The 20787-nt window shown below is 40.6% G+C and overlaps 1 protein-coding gene across 10 annotated transcripts in view; it reads left to right on the forward strand.

Moving 5' to 3' along the window:
• CD7 (CD7 molecule) overlaps nt 1-20255 on the forward strand; it is a 200286-nt gene extending 180031 nt beyond the window's left edge. For 9 of the 10 annotated variants that reach the window (XM_041123784.1, XM_041123786.1, XM_041123787.1 and 6 more), the window contains 7 exons: nt 1424-1587; nt 2426-2737; nt 4230-4382; nt 5642-5764; nt 15680-16027; nt 17403-17512; nt 18540-20255. In XM_041123784.1, the coding sequence (XP_040979718.1) occupies nt 1467-1587; nt 2426-2737; nt 4230-4382; nt 5642-5764; nt 15680-16027; nt 17403-17512; nt 18540-18650 (1278 nt within the window). In that variant the 5' untranslated portion in view covers nt 1424-1466 and the 3' untranslated portion in view covers nt 18651-20255. The remainder of the gene's footprint in view (nt 1-1423; nt 1588-2425; nt 2738-4229; nt 4383-5641; nt 5765-15679; nt 16028-17402; nt 17513-18539) is intronic. The other variant, XM_041123791.1, reaches the window with a different exon arrangement.
• Nucleotides 20256-20787: the final 532 nt, after the last annotated feature.

The following is a 20787-nucleotide window of genomic DNA, read 5'->3' on the forward strand; positions in this document are numbered from 1 at the left end:
GAAGGGGGTAATGGGTGAAATGGTATTGATTGATCTGTTTGTGAAAAAAACTCCACCCAAAATCAAAAAGAAAGGAACTATTTTTAGATGTATGGAAAGAGGATGAGAAAAGATGCTGTGCTCATTTGATGCTCAGAGTGTTTTTAATACTTGGTAGGGCAAGAAGAAATTCTTGCAAGATTGTATAGGTGAGAAGGAGCACTGTGCATAAAATGGAAGAATTGGTCCCTCGTGTGGTGTGAGGTGGAAGTGGATTGATCGCACCTTTGTGGGTGTGTGTGGAGCAGCACCAGGACCTCGGCTCCATCCAGTATCTCCTGGGATTGGGCCCTGCGTGGGGGTGCCGAGAGCTTGGGGCACTGTGGAGGGGCTCCAGGTTTTATTCCACAGGAAGGTTTGCAGACAGTCTCGAAGATTCCCTCCTGTGTCTGGAAAGGGCTTGTTTTGCAGCTCGTGTTCCTCCTGTCTCATCTGTTTCTGGGAATCGGGGTGGGACTTGCAGCAGCTCTAGACCAGCACAGATCATGAGAGTTAAGCAATTATTAACTTCTGCTGAACAATTAATGTATAATTAGGAATTAATGCATAATTAATTTGGAAACTTCCTCAAGGTACTTCTCAGGTAGCGACATACCAAAAAAAGTTGTTTTAATGAAAGCTTCTAATGAAAAACTCTTAGGGGCAAAGCAGTTTGTGTTTTCCAGAGCTAGGCTAGTGAGGAAAGTGAATTTTCCAGATTTTTTTTTTTCCTCCTTTGGAAAGTGAAACTTGTGTTTTACTGAAACATATTTCACAAATTCATGACAGTTTCATTGAAATGATTGAGGATTAATTTCTGACTAAATCCAAGACGTTTTTTGAAAAGAAATACTAAGTTTTTGTTTGTTTGTTCATTTATTTTGAACAGATATTTCCCATCAGGTCTTCTAAATTAAAAATAAAATTCAGTTTGACAATAAATATTTCATCTTAGGTCAAGCAAAAGACTCATTCAGCACAAAACATCTTCCTTGTCTAATTTTTTGTGTGTTGTGGAAGTGATAGCAAGTCAAGATGTTATTTGTTGCATGTACTACTGAGTGATGGGTGCAGGGCCACTTCCTTGAGGAGCCTGGAGGACCTGGACATGGAGCCTCCTGCCCAGCAGGCTCAGGAGGGATTTCGCTTTCCCTGCAGAAAGACCATGTGTCTTATACTGCTGTGATTGACCCAGAGATGGAAAGGGGCACAAGTTTGGCATTTGCAAAAGCCATCTCAGAGTGCAGTAGCAGCTGAGCAGCATGAGCATTTCTTTGCCTGCATTCCAGCTCTCTGGGCTAAAAGAAGCTTTACACACTTGGCCTGGAAGTTGTTTTCTTTTTGATTGGAGAAAGATATTAAGAAAGATAATGGATGCTAAACACTGTATTTAATGTCCAAACAGGGACATGACTGAGGGAGGAGCCTGGTGAGCCTGCCCTGGGTTCATGGGGCATCTAGGAGAGCATCCAACACTGCTGGAGCTGAGGACCCAGGGCAGCCTGATGGACTCTCCCCACTTGGCATGGTTATGTTTCCTGCTTCTGACGGTTGCAGCTCCCCGTCCAAGTGAGTCTCCTTGTTTGATCTCATTGCTTTTCACTGCGTGTTAGTAGCTACAAACTTTTAAACTGTTATTAGAAAGCTCAGGTGTGTCCAGTTAAAACTAAGACCACAAAACCACTAAGGTGAGAGAAGAAATTAAGAAGGTGAAGGTTGATTCATTCCACCTGTCGCAATCACCTATCTTGGGAATGGTAACTTTCTGGATCTGTCTGAAGTCAGATGAGGCAAGTCCTCTCTCAAAGGACTGGCTCTTTACCGGGGCAGTCTGAATGAGTAAAAACCCTTTGTCAGCTCTCAGCACCCAGCCCCAGCATACCCCAGCACTTCAGCCAGACTTCTGGTGCGTTTTGGCTTGGCTGTAAAACTGTTGCCTGCAAGGATATTGAACTGAATCAGTGGCAGTGCCCTGGGACACTGCATCCAGCTGTATGTAGTATGTGAACTTCATTTGTCCTGAGATCTGGATGTCTGCTGGAGATATACCTGATAGGATTGTGCCAAGGAGTTTTGGAAGGAAAGAAAATAAGAACTGATGATTCATCTGAGCCTGTCTGGGCAGAGGACCTCTTAGCTCAGCAAGAGAAATGTCTTTCAACTTACTTCCCAAGCTGCCAGCTTCCTAGTTAAAACCTCAGTGGCAGCAGTGGGGGAATGCTGTTGTATTTCTACCCCCAAAATTATCTGGGGGACTGGGCTCAGTACCGTATAAAAATTGCCCATTGACAGACAGTGTCTCCTAAGCCATGACTGGGTTTGTCTGCAAAACTCATCCCATTCTCTAACACTAAAAGTCTGGGGAGGAAACTGGTAGAAAATAACTTTTCTTTGTTTTCTCGTTTAGATATTGCCATGCCTCATGATGACCCCACTGAGGGGACACAAGGCTCTTCCTTCGGCAAAACAAGTGTGACAGTCTACCACTGTAAAGACTGTGAGAGCAACATATGCAAATCATCCAATTACGAAGACTTTGTAAAAATTGGTGAAACACAACGTGAGAAGTTTTCGAATGAAATAATTCAGTTGGTGACCAGTGAAACACACATCGTTATGTGCTTTCAGCAAGGAAATACTTTTCCTGAAGGACTTTACGCCATCGTCTGGGAGAGAGCCATGGGAGTAGGAGATTCATGTGGCATCCCGAATTCTGGAGGTATGCTCTACTGGGAGCCTGGCTATCAACATACGGAAAACATATTTCTGGTTATGAAACCAAGCTGTTACGTATTTGGGCAGACAGTGAGGTTAGTGAGTAAACTAACTTGTCAAAATGAGTTTCTTTTGTGAAAAAAGTCATTAAGTCAATCACAAAAATAAATTAAATTCTCTCAGGTCAAACACTGCTTAAAACTACACTAGCAGAGATTCAGATAAATTCATGTTACCCTGATTTATAAAGATAGTTTTTGGGGGCTTTTTTTGGCAACAGCAATTCTCATGGTCAAAATCTGTGCCAGTTTGCAATGTATGAATCCCTTCTACTTCAGTCAGTACACACTGAAATCCAGGTCTAGCCTAAAGAGCCATTCTGTGTTGCTCTTCTGTACAATTCAGTAAATAACCATGAGGTATTCTTCCAGCTTTCTCATAAAACTGTCAAATTCAGAGATAAAAATGCCTGTCAGTACATGTAGCAAGTGGCTTCAAGAGGGCAAAACTTCATGGTGGATCAGGTTGCACAGGTGTAATTTAGTTGAACTCCATCCAAGTCAATGACATTTCACCAGTTAACATCCGATTGAATATGTATTTGGCTTTGCCCTCCTGGCTGTAGATGATTCCCTGAAAGCAGCTTTCATCACCTCTCGTTAGACTTAGAGCATCCTTTCTAATCTTACTGCTGACAGAAGAAAACAAGAAAAAATTCTCAACCTACATATGCTTTTGTTCAGCCTAACAATTCCTCCTGTATTTAACTTCTGTAAACCATTTCTCTCCTGGATTTATGCTTACCGCTGCAAAATCTACATGCTGTTACCACTGTGTAAAGCTTGGATGACAGTAAAACATCCATAGTGATAACTGGAAATTGCTGTAGACATAGATGCCTATATTTCTTGAAACGGTAACAGGTGGATGTGCTGGGTGTAGGATGTGTAGGTAGGAAGGAGTTTTCAAGATAATGGCCTTTACATTTGCCATGTCTTAGAAGATGAATAAGTTGTGTAATGCCACAGTGGCATGCAGGCTAGGCAGGAGATGCATTCTGGGGTCTTTGAGATTTATACAGCTGCTGGTCATGTTTGTTCCTCTTCTTTGGTTCCTGTGGGTAAATGGAAGGTGCAAAACTTTGTCACAGTTACTATTTGAATAGAATTTAAATGCAAAATGTAATGATCAGCTTTTTACAAATTTTTTGGTGTTCTTAATTACATGTGAAAACTTTTTTGCCGCCTTCATATCTGAAGATTTCCATTATTGGTTCACAGAACATTTCATCAGCTTCAGTGAGAAGAAAATCTAAATGACGACTGGTTGATTTGAACAGTTGGTGAATTTAAATATGATTGTAGCAATCTCCAATTTTTTGTGGTACATGAAGGATCCACTTTTTTAACCTATTAACCTCTTTAACCGTTTTAACCCTTGATTGAAGATCTTATAAATTATCCATATTTATAAGTAAAACTTATTTTATCTTTCAGCTTCCTCAGAAAATGGGAGGGGTAACATGGTTAAAGTTTGCTGTGAAGTAGAGACAGACCCTTCAGTGCCCAAACCTCCCCTGAAGTGCTACACTAAAATAACAGATGAGAAAATCGGAGAAACAGACAACATCACTGGTGAAGGAAATCTAGGTTAATCTTTTCACATGTTTGTTTGCCCTTTGCTTTGAGAGAGTTTTGCTCAGACAGCTTGATGTGAACAGAGTTTTACATGGAGGGGGGGTGGATGTACTGTACATACCTTGGACCCACACATGCTGTAGCCATCCAAACTCAGAGACTTTCCCCTAGCCCATGTAGGTGCCCACTCCTGGAAATATATATCCATAGGTATAGGTTTCTGTAACTGTGGCTATATAGCTATAGATACAGGGACACTGAGGGAAGGCGGTACATGATAAACGTGCAACAAGTTTCCAAAAATTCTACTTACCAGTAGATGATAAATGAGACTTTACCTCCAGACTGAGAGGACGTTTGTGACACATAGTTATTTTTATATCCCAATTTCTTTCACTGTAGAAATCCTTGTCATCTTCCTTAGGTTATGGACAAACAGGGAGTCTTTGCTTGAGACAAGTAAACACTATTTATCCATTTCTGGAGAGTGTCCTTGGTAGGGGTATAGGTCTTCACTTTTTGCTGTGCTGTGTGGGGATTTTTTTTGGGGGGGGGGGGGAGTTTCTTTGGTAAGTTTTGAATGTGTGCAGGATGATTCTATTATTTCTCTTCTAAATTAGACAAGTATTAAAATAACATTTCTAGATACTTATGTGTTTAAATTCCTCTGCATTGAGGTCTTTAAAAAATGGTCAAAATGGATTTTCTTAGTGGCCTTTGAACCCATCATTAAGGATGTATTACCTAGCTGAACGCCTTGTCCTTACCAGATCCTTGTTTCTGAAATACACATTATCCAGACACCATCCAGAATGATGCTGCTCTGAAAAATATTCTTCCAGCTTTTATTTTCTACTTATTGCATGTCTTGTTTTAGCTGAAAGACTGGCTAAAAATAGTAAGATCACTAAAAGACTTCACAGAGCTATTCACCTTCTTCCATTTTCAGGATACAAGGTCTCACACCTCTTGTTTTTGGTTATTTCAAATGAGATAGATATTCAAAGGTATCTGTTGTGGTGGGGAGTCAAGGATTAGCTTCAAATGTTGATAGAGTTATTTTTTGGTTACAGGTATCTTCATTAAGATATCCTAAGCCAGAGGCTATTTGTTCTCTCATTCATCCGTTCTTTCTCTCATTATGAGCTTTTGTGGGGTACATTGCAGAAGCACTAGGCCTAATTCTTCCTAGCTGGTGCTTATGAGGCAGGTTTTTTTCTTGGCATACCTGTTTGATTCACCTGGACTCTTTGTTTTCTTCTACTCTGCAGGTAATCCTCAATTTTCAATTGGCGAAAAGAGCAGCATTGGCATCATTGCCCCAGTACTGATTCTTGGGGTTTGTGGAACAGCAATGGCAGTGTATTGTGTTCGACAGAACCGAAACAGCCAAGGTACAGTCTGACAAAATGTTGTGTTTCCTATGGGTAACATGCCTTACAGGCTGTGCTGCTAGTGGAAAAATGCATACAGGGTTTTCTTTCAGTATCTCATTTCCATAACATTGTTTATGAGGTTGCTAAATGATATTCACTGTGAAGGGGAGGCTGGGCTAACAGCTGGTATGAACTCCACCTCTGCCTTTGGTGCCATGGCATAGTTCCCAGTCAGCTGGGTTTATTACGAAAAATAAGCACAGAATGGATTTCCTCACTGCTACAGTAATACAGCCAAGCAATTGCACTGCTCAGCCTTACCTCAAAGGGATGGAGTTCCTTGGAGCAGTCTCAGACTGCAACATTGCTGTGCAAGTTCCCCTGGAGAGACATATCCCAGCCCAGGAGACTGCTGAACATCCAGATGTGGGCTGACAGGTCCTTTAGGTGGATGGTTCCCACTCACAGCTCTGCTTGCTAAAGAGCCAATTTTAATTTAAGAAAGAATATTTTCCTAAATACGTCCAAGGGGGGAGTTGGTTTTGCAAACTAATATGCATGGAAAGGGCTAGGGTAGGCTCTATGGAGTAAATTGGGAGTCATGTGAATAAAATCTTCTGGAAATATCTGCCTTCCTCTGTATCGCCCTCTGCTCTTCCCTCCTCCCTCACCACACAGAATACTGCAGTATTCTTAAAGTGAGATAATATTAAACTACCTCTTACTTCAGAAGTAATTGTGCTACAACAGAGTATAGAACTTGGGATGCCCCTGTGCTGTCACATGGCAAAGTATCACACCTGCCATACATGGTGGGGTTTTGTGGAGAAAACACAAGGCCTGTGGATCTGTTTGAGATGGATACCAGTGAGTTGCTCAGGAATTCCAGATAAATATAAATTAGGAAGAAACAGCTGCAGGTCTGTTAGTTTTAATTCGTCTAAGTAAATCCTTGCTAATGCTGGTACTTTTTTGCTGTTGTTTTCCTAGGACCTGTCATAGTGCTCCATCAGATTTTTAATGCTAAGATTTGACTTTTTGGGATTAATTATGGTAAATGATGAAATCACAATACTACAATGGCAGGAGGGTGTTCAGTGGAGGACTAGATGTGTTTACTAGGATCATGTTCAGTCGATGCCCCTTTCCTCCCTGCATCAGGTCTGAGTCAATAGATTTTAGCCCCTACGTGACTTTGCAGTGGTTCCAGTACTTGTGTGTTGCTCATTTACACACTTCTGCAGACACCTTTTGACCCTAACATACAGCTTCCCCCCTATATCCTGTAGCCAACTTGGCTCCAGGGTTTATGGGACCTTGTGTAATGCCAGAAGCTGAGACATCTCCTTTCAGTTACTGAACTAGTCCATCTTTTAGAAACAAACATTAGTTGTTTCTTTCTAAGAGTCTAAGAATTATATTTCTAAGTCTGAATTTGTTTAAGGTTAACTTGTTGGTTAGAAGTTAGTTAAAGCCTAAGATTTTTATCTTGTGCTCCATTTCTAGTGAATGGGGAGAAATAGCTGTCTTGAGGAGGTGATTCATCTCACCTTAAAATGGTTTTAAGATGAAACAGATGAATTACCTTGTGAAGGTGCCTATTCCTCTCTGGTGACTCTAAAGGAAACCAATGGGAACAAGCGGAGATGTTTGAACATTGAAAGTTAGACAAAACGCAAGGCTATCTGTGAAAAATACAAGTTGCACAAGTGCTTGCAAAACCCAGTAAAGATAACACAATGCTAGCCTCGCTGCAGTTATATTAAGACATATTAGTAGATATATTGGTATGATAGGTAAAAAATGTGCTGCTAGTGGCTCCCCTGAGGTCCTGCCCTGTGGTGTAACACTCAGTGATGTTTCAGGCCTGTCCTAGAGCCCTTCTAAGGCAAAGGCTGATGGGCCACAGCAACCAGGGCAGGGTTTCAGCAGAGACGCCATGAACTCGTTGGGCAATGAAGCTGCAATCCTTTCACCTTTCAGAGCAAGAGGTGGTCCAGTAGAAGGAGGGACAGGATAGCTGCCATGAGGACTTCACGCTCCAGATTTCCAAGCCTAAATACAGGCAACTGGTTTATAATTCTTACTGAATTCAACCTGTGCCTTTGGTGGCCTCACAGATATTTTTCCTTCAATTCTGCAGCTGTTACAAAAACCAAATGTGATGTATTCTGTGTCAGGAGCCCATCTATTCGAAAAACATCTACAAGTGAGACAAACAGGCCTCTATGTCAGCAGCATACTCCTCAATAATGAGATACAGCATTCAGCTGAAGAAACAGAGCTTGTTTTATATGAGACCTCATGGTAGTTTTCACAAATCTACCTTCATGAAATCCATGCATTCACTGAGGTCTGTGATTGCCACAGTCATCCAGCTCCAGACCTTTGTGAGCCACATGAGAAGCTCCCTGGATCTCCTATCCTTTCCTGGTGCTTCACTGAGGACAGCAGTCATCGCAAGATGTGTGGCTCACTCAGCAGCACAGGTTTAAACCAGCTGAATTCTCTCAATGGTTTTCATGATTGAAACTATTTGTTCATCTGAAATTCTTCAGAGAACTGTATCTGTGCTCAGGAAGGATGTGTTGAACCCTGAGACAGATGCTCTCAGCATGTCTTCCATTTCCTAACACGATAGCTTGCCCATAGGTCTTTATTTTTTTAACTCTCAGGTGGTGTCTAGATCAAAGAAAGGATTTTGTACAGGTGACTGGTTTGTTGAATTAGAGGGGTTTGGCCTTTTGAACGGACATGTGATTTTGCAACCACCTGCAGGTTGTGGACGTCTCCTCTGTGTGCTTATTCCTGTGCAAGGGTGGACAGGAGGGCTATATCTAGCTCCCTCAGAAATGGCATTGGGTCATGGAGGCCATAGCACCTTCCCAGGCTGAACAGAAGTATGATATCAATCTCCCTGACAAGTCAGGTCATAATATTGGCAATTTTAGTGTAGGACACTTTCAACAGTAACTCCAGTGGATAGGAAAGCATATTGATGCACCTGCTCTGTTTCCATATCAGAAAAGACTACAATATTTCTGCATCTGAAGACAGGTTTAGGTATCCTGCATGCAGACAGATGTGATGAATACTGCACTTCAGGGATCCCCATTTGGTAGTTCACAGGTGGTATGTCATCTTCAAATGATTTCTCATTCACGCTTGACTTGAATAAATCCTCAAAAGTTTGCATTAGACCTAATCTAGTATCGGGCTTTTGAGCAAAAATCGTCAGCAGCACAATTGGAAAAGCAGATCCATGAAACAGTATGAATACTTGCTGAATCATTTTTACATGGTTTAATTACCCATAAACCTGTAGCTGAAACTTCCAGCAGGAAATCTCAATGGATGTAGGATGTCGTGTAACTCTTGAAATTTGCTACAATCAAATCTGAAGAGAAAAGTTCATAATGAAAGACAACCAAAAATATGCTATTAATTAATTTTAGAAATACAGAAAAGCCTCTGTGCTTAAATTTGGCTCTTGTGTGGCACAGGATACTAGTACTGTTACGGGTTTGGGTTTTTTCCCCTCCCCAGTGGGGGCTTTACACTCATGCTGATCTAAGACACCCTTTTAATTCAATTCTCAGCTTATTTGTTGGACTTTGTCTTTTCAATTTTAATGTGGTGGAATGCAGTCAAAACTACATGAAGAGATGTCAATCCCCAGATATTCAGAGGCTTTTAAGTATTTACCGAGTGTGTTATTTTGACTGATCCAGTTGTGAACTCTGTTATACCATGATGAATGTTATAATATGTTTATTCAATAAGCCAAAGCTAAGGTTAGCTGTAAAGAGTCCAGACTGTGCAAGGATTTAAAGATAGAAGGAAAAAGACTTCTCCTCTTTATACAGCACCTTAGCACAATTGCAGTTCCTGTTTTTTCCCGGAACAGGACTGCTGTAAGCTTTCAACAGAGTAGAGCTGTGTCTGAAAGGAGTGAGGAAGAGATCTGTTTGGGATAAAAACCATCTTTTTTTGTGGAAATAATATATCTGCCGCTATAGCCTGGGAAAGGAGCACTCAGATAGGGTATGGGTCTTTCGCTTTTTGACCCCACTGCAGCTATCAGAGATACTGCTTTTGCTTCTGTTCCCCTCTGCTGTAAGTCACTGCTCTGGGCGCCTTTGAGGAAGTGCCAAGTGTTCTAGCTTACGCAGTCAAGCTGTATACTGTGCTTCTAGAGATTTCCAGGGATGTATACGTTATTTTCCTATACCTAGAGAAATACAGTCTTAAAATTGAAGGCCATAGCAGTTCTTTTGTATGGTCTTCTAATGAGAAAAACAAATGCGTCTCTGTACAAATGTGGAAAAATCTGTGTGTATGTGTATATATGGTGTTTAAATTGATGTCTGACACTGAGTGGTTTTGGTATAAACTTGGATTTTGAGTTCTTTGAAAAGGGACAAAGTGATATTTGAGAATTGGCATTGTATTAACTTGGGGGATTCAGGTTTAACAATGTGCAGTTTTGATTTCTACTCTTTAACACCGGTTGGGGCCAGAGAGCTGGACATGTTTTGAGAAGAAAGGTTATATGGACAGCTCTGCCCAGTGACAGTTGTTTAGCTAAATTAGTCACAAGACGCAAGTCACAGACCAATCTTTATGGCTCACTCAAGCACACTTTCCTTTACATCTCTTCTTTCTACTGATGATTATGCAGATTGTGATATTCAGAGGTATCACTACCAACTGTTTCACTTTGCCCCTCCTGAGTTGCGTTGTGCTGGTAGACGCCAATCATCCCACATCTCAGGAAAGACTGAAGATCTACAGCTTTAAAGATCTAGAGTGTTTGTTCTAAGCAATTGCATTGTGTTGTTTTGCAATTTACAAATATAGGCAAATATTTGTTCATGAAGTAAAAAATTACTAAAGCTACTAAGTGGTCTGACTCACCAAATGCCATAATTTGATAGTTGTAACTTCATTTTAATGATTTGTTTTGTTTTGTTTTGTGTTGTTATACTCATCACAATAAAATGTCAGCTTAAAAACTTGGTAACCCTGTGTTGATCGTATTGTTATTTGGTATGTTAATCTCCTTTACAAAGCATCACCATCCCATGGTACCCAAACTCAAGAGCCACTTCTTAAACAGTGCAAAAGCAAAAACAGGGAGTAAGAGATGTCTCTTGGCATCTGCTTTTGTATCCAGTAGCGAGCGTTTATAGGGCTAATTGAAAGCTCATTTCACAACCTGCCTGAACTCTGTTTTCTTTACAATAATAGATGAAATTTCTAAGCTTCCAAGCATTCAAGAAACTCTTTGGGAACACCCCCTTTCCCTCTGTATTCACACAGAGAGCAGTGCCTGCAAGAAGAGCTTTTCATCATATCGGGGAGGGAGCAGGAGCTACATGCTAACTATAGCTGAGATTCCTTTTTGCTGGTTAGCAGCTCTTGTGTACTGCAGACGCTACAGAATGTGTTATTAAATGTGAAGCCAGGAGGCACGCAGGAGGTACGTACCGTGCTGTCGCTTGGAAGTTATGCATATGGTTATTGCCAAGATGCAGATCAAACCTGTAGTTTTGTGAACAGGGTTTGTATAATAATTTAAGGTTTACCTGAAGTAATGGACTCTCTCTCATCTACTTCCTCCTTATGTAGCCAAGACTTTTGCGTTTGCAGCCACCAACCAGGCAGCCTGCTAAACCGGTGGGAACACTGACAGACTGAATTGATTGTACCAAGCACCTACATTTCCAGTAAGGCCGCAACAGGGAGATAATTGCCTAATTTTGGCACTGTGAAGAGCAACTTTGAGCCTACCTTTTCTCAGTTGACTGTAAAGGGAAAGTAGGTGCTCACCATAGACACTCTTTCTAATCCTCAGGGTTGGGGGTTGTTCAGTAGTAGGAAACCGTGGGTGTTTTAAGTGTGAAGTCAAAACCAAGATGCACCTCTGGAGAGAAATCTCTCTTCGCCCTCTCTGTCACATTCATTGCGATACTAAGGCAAAAGCAGCATGTTGCTAACTTTTAGTAGACAGCTGATGTAGCTAGAAGAAAACAGGCCAACTTTTGGCATAAAATCCTCTCTTCAGGTCTTTAATTCGTCAGTCGGATAATAGAGAACAACTAAAAAGACCTTTGAAAATGCTGTGGATATCATGTTTCCCAACTGCATCTCTCTTTCTTCTGCTGTTCATGTGCTTCCCTGGCCAGAATGGTACGTACAACATAGACTCTCTTATATTTCAGAAGTTTCAATATTTTCTTTCCTTCCCCCCCCCCCCCTTCTTAGTCTATTGTCTCAAACAGGTTCCTGGCAAATTCACCATTAGCAAACCCAGGTGGAACTTTGAAAAACATTCTTTGAAATTATAGAATGAATTTTTAGAAAAAAATCAAAAATCATTGTTATGAGAACCTTTCTACATGGAAATTACTCTCTGTAGAGAGTGGAAGTTGATTTCCCAGTAATTCAATGTGAACTGTATCTATATTGGTAAGGTTGACAGGGGGAACCTGCTACTGGATAGAAATGAATATTGATATTTACTGGGGACATAATTATTGAAGGTGTAATAAAACCTTACTAGAAATATCTGTTGCTGAATATTATTGTAGCTATTGAGAGTACAAGCTGGACGCACACTTGGGGAAAACACTGTCAACCGCTAAGGAGAACAGGCTGAGGAAAAAGATGTCTCCAGTCAGCCCTTTTTTCCCCTATGACCATTGACAATAACTGGAAAGGATGGTAACTTGAGAAAAAAATATTATCCATAAATCAGCATGTCTGAAAGGAAGATGCAGTGACACTGGTGAGAATATTTGAGTGTCTTTGCCATTCTTTAGCCAGTGGTTGTTAAGGAGTCAATACTGATTTCTGCAAATATAATTTAACTCTTGAACTTCTACCCCGATCTTTTGAAGAAAATTGATGGGCTGCAGCTGCTTGTCATTAGCTGTGTGGTTTCTTAGATCAGCTAAGTGTGGGTCAGCTTAGCAGTACTGATTTTAGGCTGATGGAGATGAGTTTCCTGGGCTTTCCTTCCCTGCTTGTAAAGGCTGAGTGCTCTGTGCTTCTCCAGCCTTCTCATTCACCCCATTTCTCTGCTGCTTTGGAAGGTAGTTGCTGACAACTCCTGGGTTGCCTTAATTCCTTCTCTAAGTGTTGTAGGAGGAAAGTCCTCATGTCTGGTCAGGTTGGATTGACCTACTGTATCTAAATTCCCATAATCTTTCTGTGTTTGATTTCTGTGTTTGTTCCTTTATTAAAACAAATTGTTTTAAGTTTGTAGGGATCTTTAATTTGCTTGCCAACACTGAATAATTCTACCCTTTCTATACTACGTTTGTCCTAGATATGCAATAACTCTATATTTAATTTTTCTTCCCTTGCTTTTAATGTAATTTCTTTTAGATATTTCCCATTTGATCCCTCTGTTCCTTCACTATTCATTGTATAAGTACTTACTGTTCAGGTTTTTTTGATACTGAGGTCATTAGAGAACTCAAAGGGTTTCATTGTATGTTTTTATACCTTTGTTTCTTAGTATAGGCTGGAGTTATACCTTCTGCAGTTCTCTTCCTAAGTGGCTACATTCTCCAGTTTCCTGACGTTGCTAAAGCCTCCCTTTTTTTAAAAAAAAAAAAAAACCAAAACAAAAACAAAACGGTAATTTTCTTCCATTCTCTACCATTTTTTGATACCTTTGAATTTCAGATTTAGATTCTCAACCAGCTCCGATTATTGGGCTCAGTTCAATGAAGCTTGTCTTTTGAGAACTAATAAGATCATACTGGGAATCTACAGAGCAGACTAAATTTTTTGCATGAGTGACAGAAGCCACTTTTTTGCCAAGGCCTTTTAAGCTATGGGGAGACGTTGAGTTGCACAGGTCAATGGGCATGAAAGGCACTATAGGTTTCAGGACAGCCAAGAGATGATATATACAGGGTAGCAAGACTAAGGTCGAGTCTTACAGAGTGGTTCTGTTGACAGAGTAGTTGTTTTTGAAAACTACTTTGATATTAATAGATCAAGAAGAACTCTGATATTATAATTTCAATTGCGTTTCTTATTTTTAGGTGGAGAAAATGATCAGTCAACAGACATTATCAGTGTTTGGGAAGGAGACTCCATCAGCATAACTTGCTCAATGAAAGGTTCAGAAAATGAATTGGGAACATACTTGACAACTATCATACAGCCGGTCAATGTGATATATGTTTCCAAGGAGAATACTTCATATATCCTTCCTGCTTTGGCTAGTCGCACCAAGTATTCAAAGGACGGAAGGAATCTCAGAGTAACTCTGCACAATGTACAGGAATCTGATTCCAATATCTACCTATGCACTAAGTTTATTAAAAGCAAAGGCCATCACAAAAAGCTGAATGGGAAGACAACCATAGTAGTGGTGAAAGGTATTGCAATTCTACCTTTTATGTCATGAATTAATAAATACAGATATATATTTTAAATCAAAGATTGGAAGAAAGCGTAATGGGAGGGAGAGTCTAACAGAACTTTTCCCATGTCTGCTCAGGTCATGTACTGATTTGAAGGAAAGTGTGAGTCTGTTCCCTGAAAAGAGGAAGAAAACACATTAGATAGAACAGTACTAAGAAAACCCCTAGAACATCAATTCATGACTAATTTAATCCTAGCTACAGGTTTTCACATGAGTCATAGGTTGCTGCAGCAGTTTGGAAACAGTGAGGACCCATAGCTCTTTCCAAAACAGTCAGTCAAATCTTTATGAATAACCAGCAAAGCAATGAGCCTTTTTTTTTGGTAGTATTTTTTTGCTAATCTCTTTTGGTTTTACTATTTCATCTTAATTGTCAAATTGATAATAATTGGGAAGCTGGTGCTAGGCAGGGTTTGCAAGTTGGGCATCAGTGGGTAAAGGGTTGTGGGTCTTTTTTCTCTTCTTAACAAACAGTTGATGAATGGGCTCCTTTTGGCAGTCATTTCCAGTTAGGGGAAGAATTTTTCTTTTTGTTTTCTTTTTTTTTTTTTTCATTAGAAGAGGGTTGAGTCCACAATATTCTTTGGCAGTTTATTCCTCTACGTACCTACTCTTTTGATGAGACCATCTAACCTGAAATGTCTTTACCAAAAATTACAGGGTTTTCTTCTTTTCCTGTCCCCAAGGCATGCAAACCCTAATTTATTGCTGTGTCAGTAATAGTAATTTATATCTATGAAGACTTATCATGTCCTTCCTTAGGGTTCTCTTCTCAAACTTCTTGACTGTATTTTCTCAAATGAATTCCATCTTGCTGATTATGTACTGTTTCTCCCAATTATTTCATTAAATTACCTTATATCTCATTTTGATACCGATCCTCTTCTCTAAAATGCTTGCAACCTTCCCAGAATTATCTTTCGTATAAATGTGACAAACTCTGTCTTCATTCCCTCATCCACGTTAATGATAATGTCAAAAGGAACAGGGCCTGTCCTCATGGGAACTCTGTGAAATGTCTTCCCAGCTGGACAGCAAGCCATTAACAACTGCTTTTTGAAGACCATTTCAACACTGATGGCACCCACATTGTATGATTTCATCCAGACTGGTAGTCCCCAGATCTTTCTATGGCTTAATCTCACTTGAGAAAGCAGGCAACAATCCATGTCTCAAGGGCAAGCCAATGAAGCTGTATTCCCTTAGAAGAGTTCAGTATATGTATTTTTAGGTGTGTGGACAGCCTTTACAACCAGGTAAACCTGTTTGGTCAGTCCTACTTTCAGATCCTGGGGCAGGAAAACATGCCAGGGTGTACTGAAATATATCTTTCTTCTCAAGGCACGCATAAAGGTAGTCTTTTAAAAAAAATTATTTTATCTAAATTTCTGTGGTCTGTTCTTTCTGTCTTTGACTTCTGTATTTGCTTCTTAGTTAAAATGCACTGTGTTAAGTATGTGGTAGCCATTAATCCCTCTTGTTTTTAGCTAAAACCAGTGAAGTTGTTGAGCAATCACCGCTGTATGTCAATCCTCAGCAAGGCCAGTCTATCAACATTACCTGTGCACTGAAAAGCTCACATGAAGATGAAGGGTTCTACTTGCTCAAGACTCAAATGCAACCTGAAAGAGTGCTATATGTTTCAAGTCAAAATGGTTCAACTATTTTTCCTGCGTTTGCTAATCGCTTGGAGTTTTCAAAGGAAGAAAAGAAAATATTGATAACTCTACACAACCTACAGAAAAATGACAGTGATGTATATGTGTGTGCTGGGATGTTGAAAAGTTCTACTTTCCTCTCAGTGAACAGAAGCGGCACCATGGTGCTGGTTAAAGGTACTATCCTTTTCCTTGTTTAATCATCAATAACCATAGGCATGTTGTAATACAAAAGGTGGACTAAAAGCTTGCAGAACTTTAGTCAGGACAGGTAAAGCACTAATCCATGGCTAGACTTCTTCCAGTACCTGGGAAAGTTTGGAGAGTGTGCTCAGACTCTTCTGCGCCCTGTTGTACTAGGACACAGAAACAGGCACTATGTTTCTACCTGCCTTGTACAACCGGAGGGGAATGATAATAGTGAAAACTTGCTATAATCCCGCATCTTAAAAAAAAAAAAAAAAAAAAAAAAGGTCAAAATCCGACAACAAACACTTCAGTGTGTCTGTGAATAATCTGTCAGTTTTAGGAAATGAATCAGTATTTTTAGCATCAGTTCTTTGACCTTAATGTGACATAAATGTCTTTTAGAAACCATTCCCTATAGCAAGTCTTTGTGTTTAAAAATAGGTCACACTAGGGAGTACAGAACAAGTCCTCAGGCATTTACTTAAAGTACCACAGATAATAGCACAGATGATCTCACACACCCTTATTATACACTGAGCACGCTGTGAGCATCTGTTCCAAAGACAGGGGTTTTTCTTTTTCTGCAGGATGGTGTTGTAACCATTTGCGAAGATGAAGACAAAACCAGCAATACAGTGCTTGATTTTGGTCTTGCTGGTGCAATTTAACCCTGTGCATTGGGCTTTGATGAGATCTTTGGGTAATTAAAATAAGGTTTACGTAGAGCCCTAAGAGTTGCAAAGGATCTATCTGCAGTCTGCAAAAAAGACTGTGGTCTCATTCTGTGCCACTAGCCATAACTGGTGCAACAACTCAGTAACATGAGTTGGGGAAAATGACGGCTGCACATCAAACAAGTGGGGTGATTACCAGATATTATGTTATTCAGATATGGATTGATTGAGGTTTTAGAGAACTGTAACCCTTTCCACTGGCACTATTCTTCTCAGTGTGTATACTTCAGATCACAGTAGCCTCCTACTTCTGTCTGTACTGCTTGCAAACCTAGCCGTTACATAATTCCTATATACTCCTGGTCAAGCCCTCAGTGTTGATGTAATACTGTAGTAAAACATTTTCTGTTTCGATTATGAGTGTGTGGTCCTACTTCTGATCAGTGGTATGGAAGCTATCGCCTTTGTACAGTGCTTCTCACTGACCCTTCACATGCCACCTGCAGTCATCACCAGCCTCTAGAAGAGCACAGGGAATGCCAGTGAGAATACTAATGGGATGGCAAATGTGGCTGTGTAGCATGCTGTTGATATCTGATTTCTTGCTGACCAGTAAATCATTTTTTTTCTTAATAAAAATGGGATTCTACCTCTTCTTATTTATAATAATAATATAATTTTACATGCAGAAGTGGAGCAGACACACTGCAGTAATAACTCCTGGGGCATCTATGGCCTTATCATCGTGGTAGCGCTACTGTTTTTTGCACTGATATGCTGCACCTTGTACCGTGTTGATGTAAGTATGCTTTTACCATGCCAAAGCAAAACTGAATCTGGGTCGAGTGAATAGGTGCCTCTGATACTATTTGTAAATAGTGACTGAGTCAAACAAACATTTGATAAACCTAAGGAATCATGGCTTTCTATTGTCTCCTCTTTGCCCTTGTTTAACGTCTCCCAGCTGTAAACTCTTGGCAGTAAAGACTGTGTCTTCTCCTGTTTCTGTAACTCTTAGTAAACGAGATATTGTTTGCTTTTTGATAACAAACCTCAGGTAAGCCTCACAGTCAACAACAGAGCCATGTGTTGTATGTATTTCCCTGAACAGAGCACCTCACTATTCTGTTCTGCCTTTTTTTTTTTTTTTCCCCTCAATTGGAAATGGAGCTGTATATACCAATCTTGTAATAGATGTAAGAGAATGTTTGGAGGGCGACACAAGGACAACAAAAAGTCATGAAATAGCCTAATGTCTGAAAGTAGCTGTAGAAGAATAATTTTGCCCTCTCCTAGAAAAAAAGGCGACCAAGAAATTTTTCCTTTACTGGGATTATTTACATTCATATTCTGCAGAAAGTGCCCAGAAATTATTTGTCTCTGATAGATCCTACTCCATAAAGATTACTTAAAATTAAGAGAGTACAATGCACAGGTCAGGCTCGTATCTTGTCCCTCCACGTACGGCTTTAGTACTGCTAAAAACAGTAGTATAACATAATTCTGGCAAAGCCAACCGGGCCTGTAGGAACTGGTCTCTTGTGTTATCAGTAACAAACTAAGGATAAGCCTTATTTATGCTGGGGCCACAGTTACATCCAATTCTTGAAAAAACTTTTAGTGAAATTATGTCAGACTGACAATAGAAAGTTAAATAAATATGTTGACAATTTCCACCTAATACTCTTAAGACCTCATTGGGTTATGAAAGGAATTTTAAAAGTACATTTCCACTTCAAACGGATGGACTCCTAAGATGTAAATTGTCTTCTTGGTTGGGGTATTTTCAAGCTCTGTTCTGAACAGCTGTTTGCTTTGTTTTGCAGATGAAGAAGTATTTCCAGAAAAGAAAGCCAAATGCAGTGTATGAAGATATGTCTTACAGTTCTAGACGCAACACCCTGATCAGAGCCAACGCTTACGTCACTGACAATTAAGCTTCTGCCAGCTGGGACTGTGTGTGGATCGACCATTCCTTTACAGGTCTCTCTGAGAGCTGCCTTAGCAACCTGATGCGGTAGCTGAACTGAAAATGCTATCACCTGCCTTCTTCAGTGGAAAGAAAAGCCTGCCTCATTTCCAAAGCTGTTTATGCTTTTTTGATCACTTGTAAATTTTTGTTATTTTTTTTAATGTAGAGAAAATGTAGAGAAATGCAGCTACCCTGCACATGTGTTTGCAGTTTAGTATGGAAAGCAGTATTTTTGGACTATGCATTTGGCTACATGCAAAATATGGGCTCATTTCTTTGATTGATAACTAACCCTTTCAGGGAAGATGGGGTAGATGGAGAGTTCTGGTTCTGAGCTTCGGTAAGTGCTCAGGAAGACCATAACAGGCCTGTTTAATAATATGCAATGGATCCACATATGCATGGATTACAGTTGTCTTATGAATCCTCATGGGTCTGCCCAAGAGCTCGGGTAGCTAAAACTACTCAAGAGTTACAGCAAAGAAATCTATTCTGAAGAGACTTCAGAAATGTTGTGGCAGAATGCATTACAAGTGAGGTGCTGGATATGTGTGGGCTTACCTATTCAAAGATCATAATGGTCCCACAAAAATGCAATCAAGTCTAAATTTTAAATTACTGCATTTGTCAGAGATACTGACATGACTGCTGTGGGTCTTGATGTGGTTGACATGCAAAATTACTAGACTTAGGGCATGATGGCTTTTGGGGACAGCAGAAATATTTCTGACATGCTGGTGTTGTCTCAAACTCCAGATGTCTTAGGACTACACAGCAGAATGCATTTCTCCAGGTCAATGACTCTACAGTACAAGGTTAACTAATCTGGGATAAAGCCAATGCCTGCATTCCAATCTGGGCACAGGTGAGTCTGATCCAAAATCACTCTTAAGAAGGGAATTTACCAAAAACTCACATCAGTCAAGTAGAAACTAAATTTGGTTCAGTAATGGCTTAGAACAGGTTGCTACGATGAGCTTAACTCTCCTCTAGCTAAGGAAGGGATACAACTTCCTCCAGATGTGTGTTGGTTTTGCAGAGCCGGGTCCTCTGTGGAAAGACAACAATCTTGCCTGCCCAGAGGAATATCAAATTGCCCTGTTACGAGGCGGGATTGATGGGGTTGGCTTGTGGTTTCTGGGGACAGGCTGAGACTAGAATTTTTCTTTATAGATGTATTTGTTTAGTTTTTTGAGGGATTAGGGCCGGTGTGCCATTGATGAGAGTGCGTAGCTGGAGCAGAGCCAGGCACGAGGGATCGTCCTTCTCTGGAGGTGAGCTCTGCTGAGATCTCAGCTTGCTGAGCCAAGCCTGCCACTTGGGAGAGCCCATTTCCCTCCAAATGTTGCTCGTGAAATGCTGTGCACCAGACCCGAGGGAGAAAACTGCTCGCTCGGGTGGCTGGTGGAGGGATGGGTTAACCTTGTAAACAAAGAGGTGTCTGTTGACTGCAGACCCCGCAATCTTCACGTAGCTGTACCTGAATAAAATTACGTTTGTGGTTGGGGCTTTGTACAGTTGCTTGATATTTTTATACATGTATTAAAGACCATTTCATAGATCTTGCAAAGGAATGCTAGTTATTGAACGGACTGTTTCTTTTAGTTTTGTTTTTTTAAATAGAGCAATTCAAAGGTTTCTTGCAAAATATGGTATAACTTTCTCCTAACAGCACCTCAGTAGACAGCATAATAACTATTTTCCACTTTATTTACATAATCTACATGTGGGGGTTTTTTTGTTTTAAAACTCATCACTGAAGAAAATACCAAAGAACACTTCAGGTGACGTATATTCAGGTAATCCTTTCATAGCGGGCAAGATAAAATTCCTGAAGAGCTAAAAACGTCGAATGGAGATGGGTAAGGAACAGACAGCAATGGGGAAGCTTGGCCCGTCCTTCGAACAGCACCCGGCACCTGGTCACAACGACGTCGGGCCGTGGGGTTTGCTAAATCTGGAGCAGGAGATGGCCCCTCACCACTGTTTGACCCTGCTTAACGTCCCCGCGGGCACAGCCCCGGCGGGGTCCTGTGTCCCCTCTTGGGGGTCCCCCATCCCCTCTCTCCGCGCCCTGGGCGAGCGCGGCCCGCATCCCCTTG

Source organism: Aquila chrysaetos, chromosome 5, assembly GCF_900496995.4.
Source record: "Aquila chrysaetos chrysaetos chromosome 5, bAquChr1.4, whole genome shotgun sequence".
Classification (NCBI taxonomy): Eukaryota; Metazoa; Chordata; class Aves; order Accipitriformes; family Accipitridae; genus Aquila; species Aquila chrysaetos.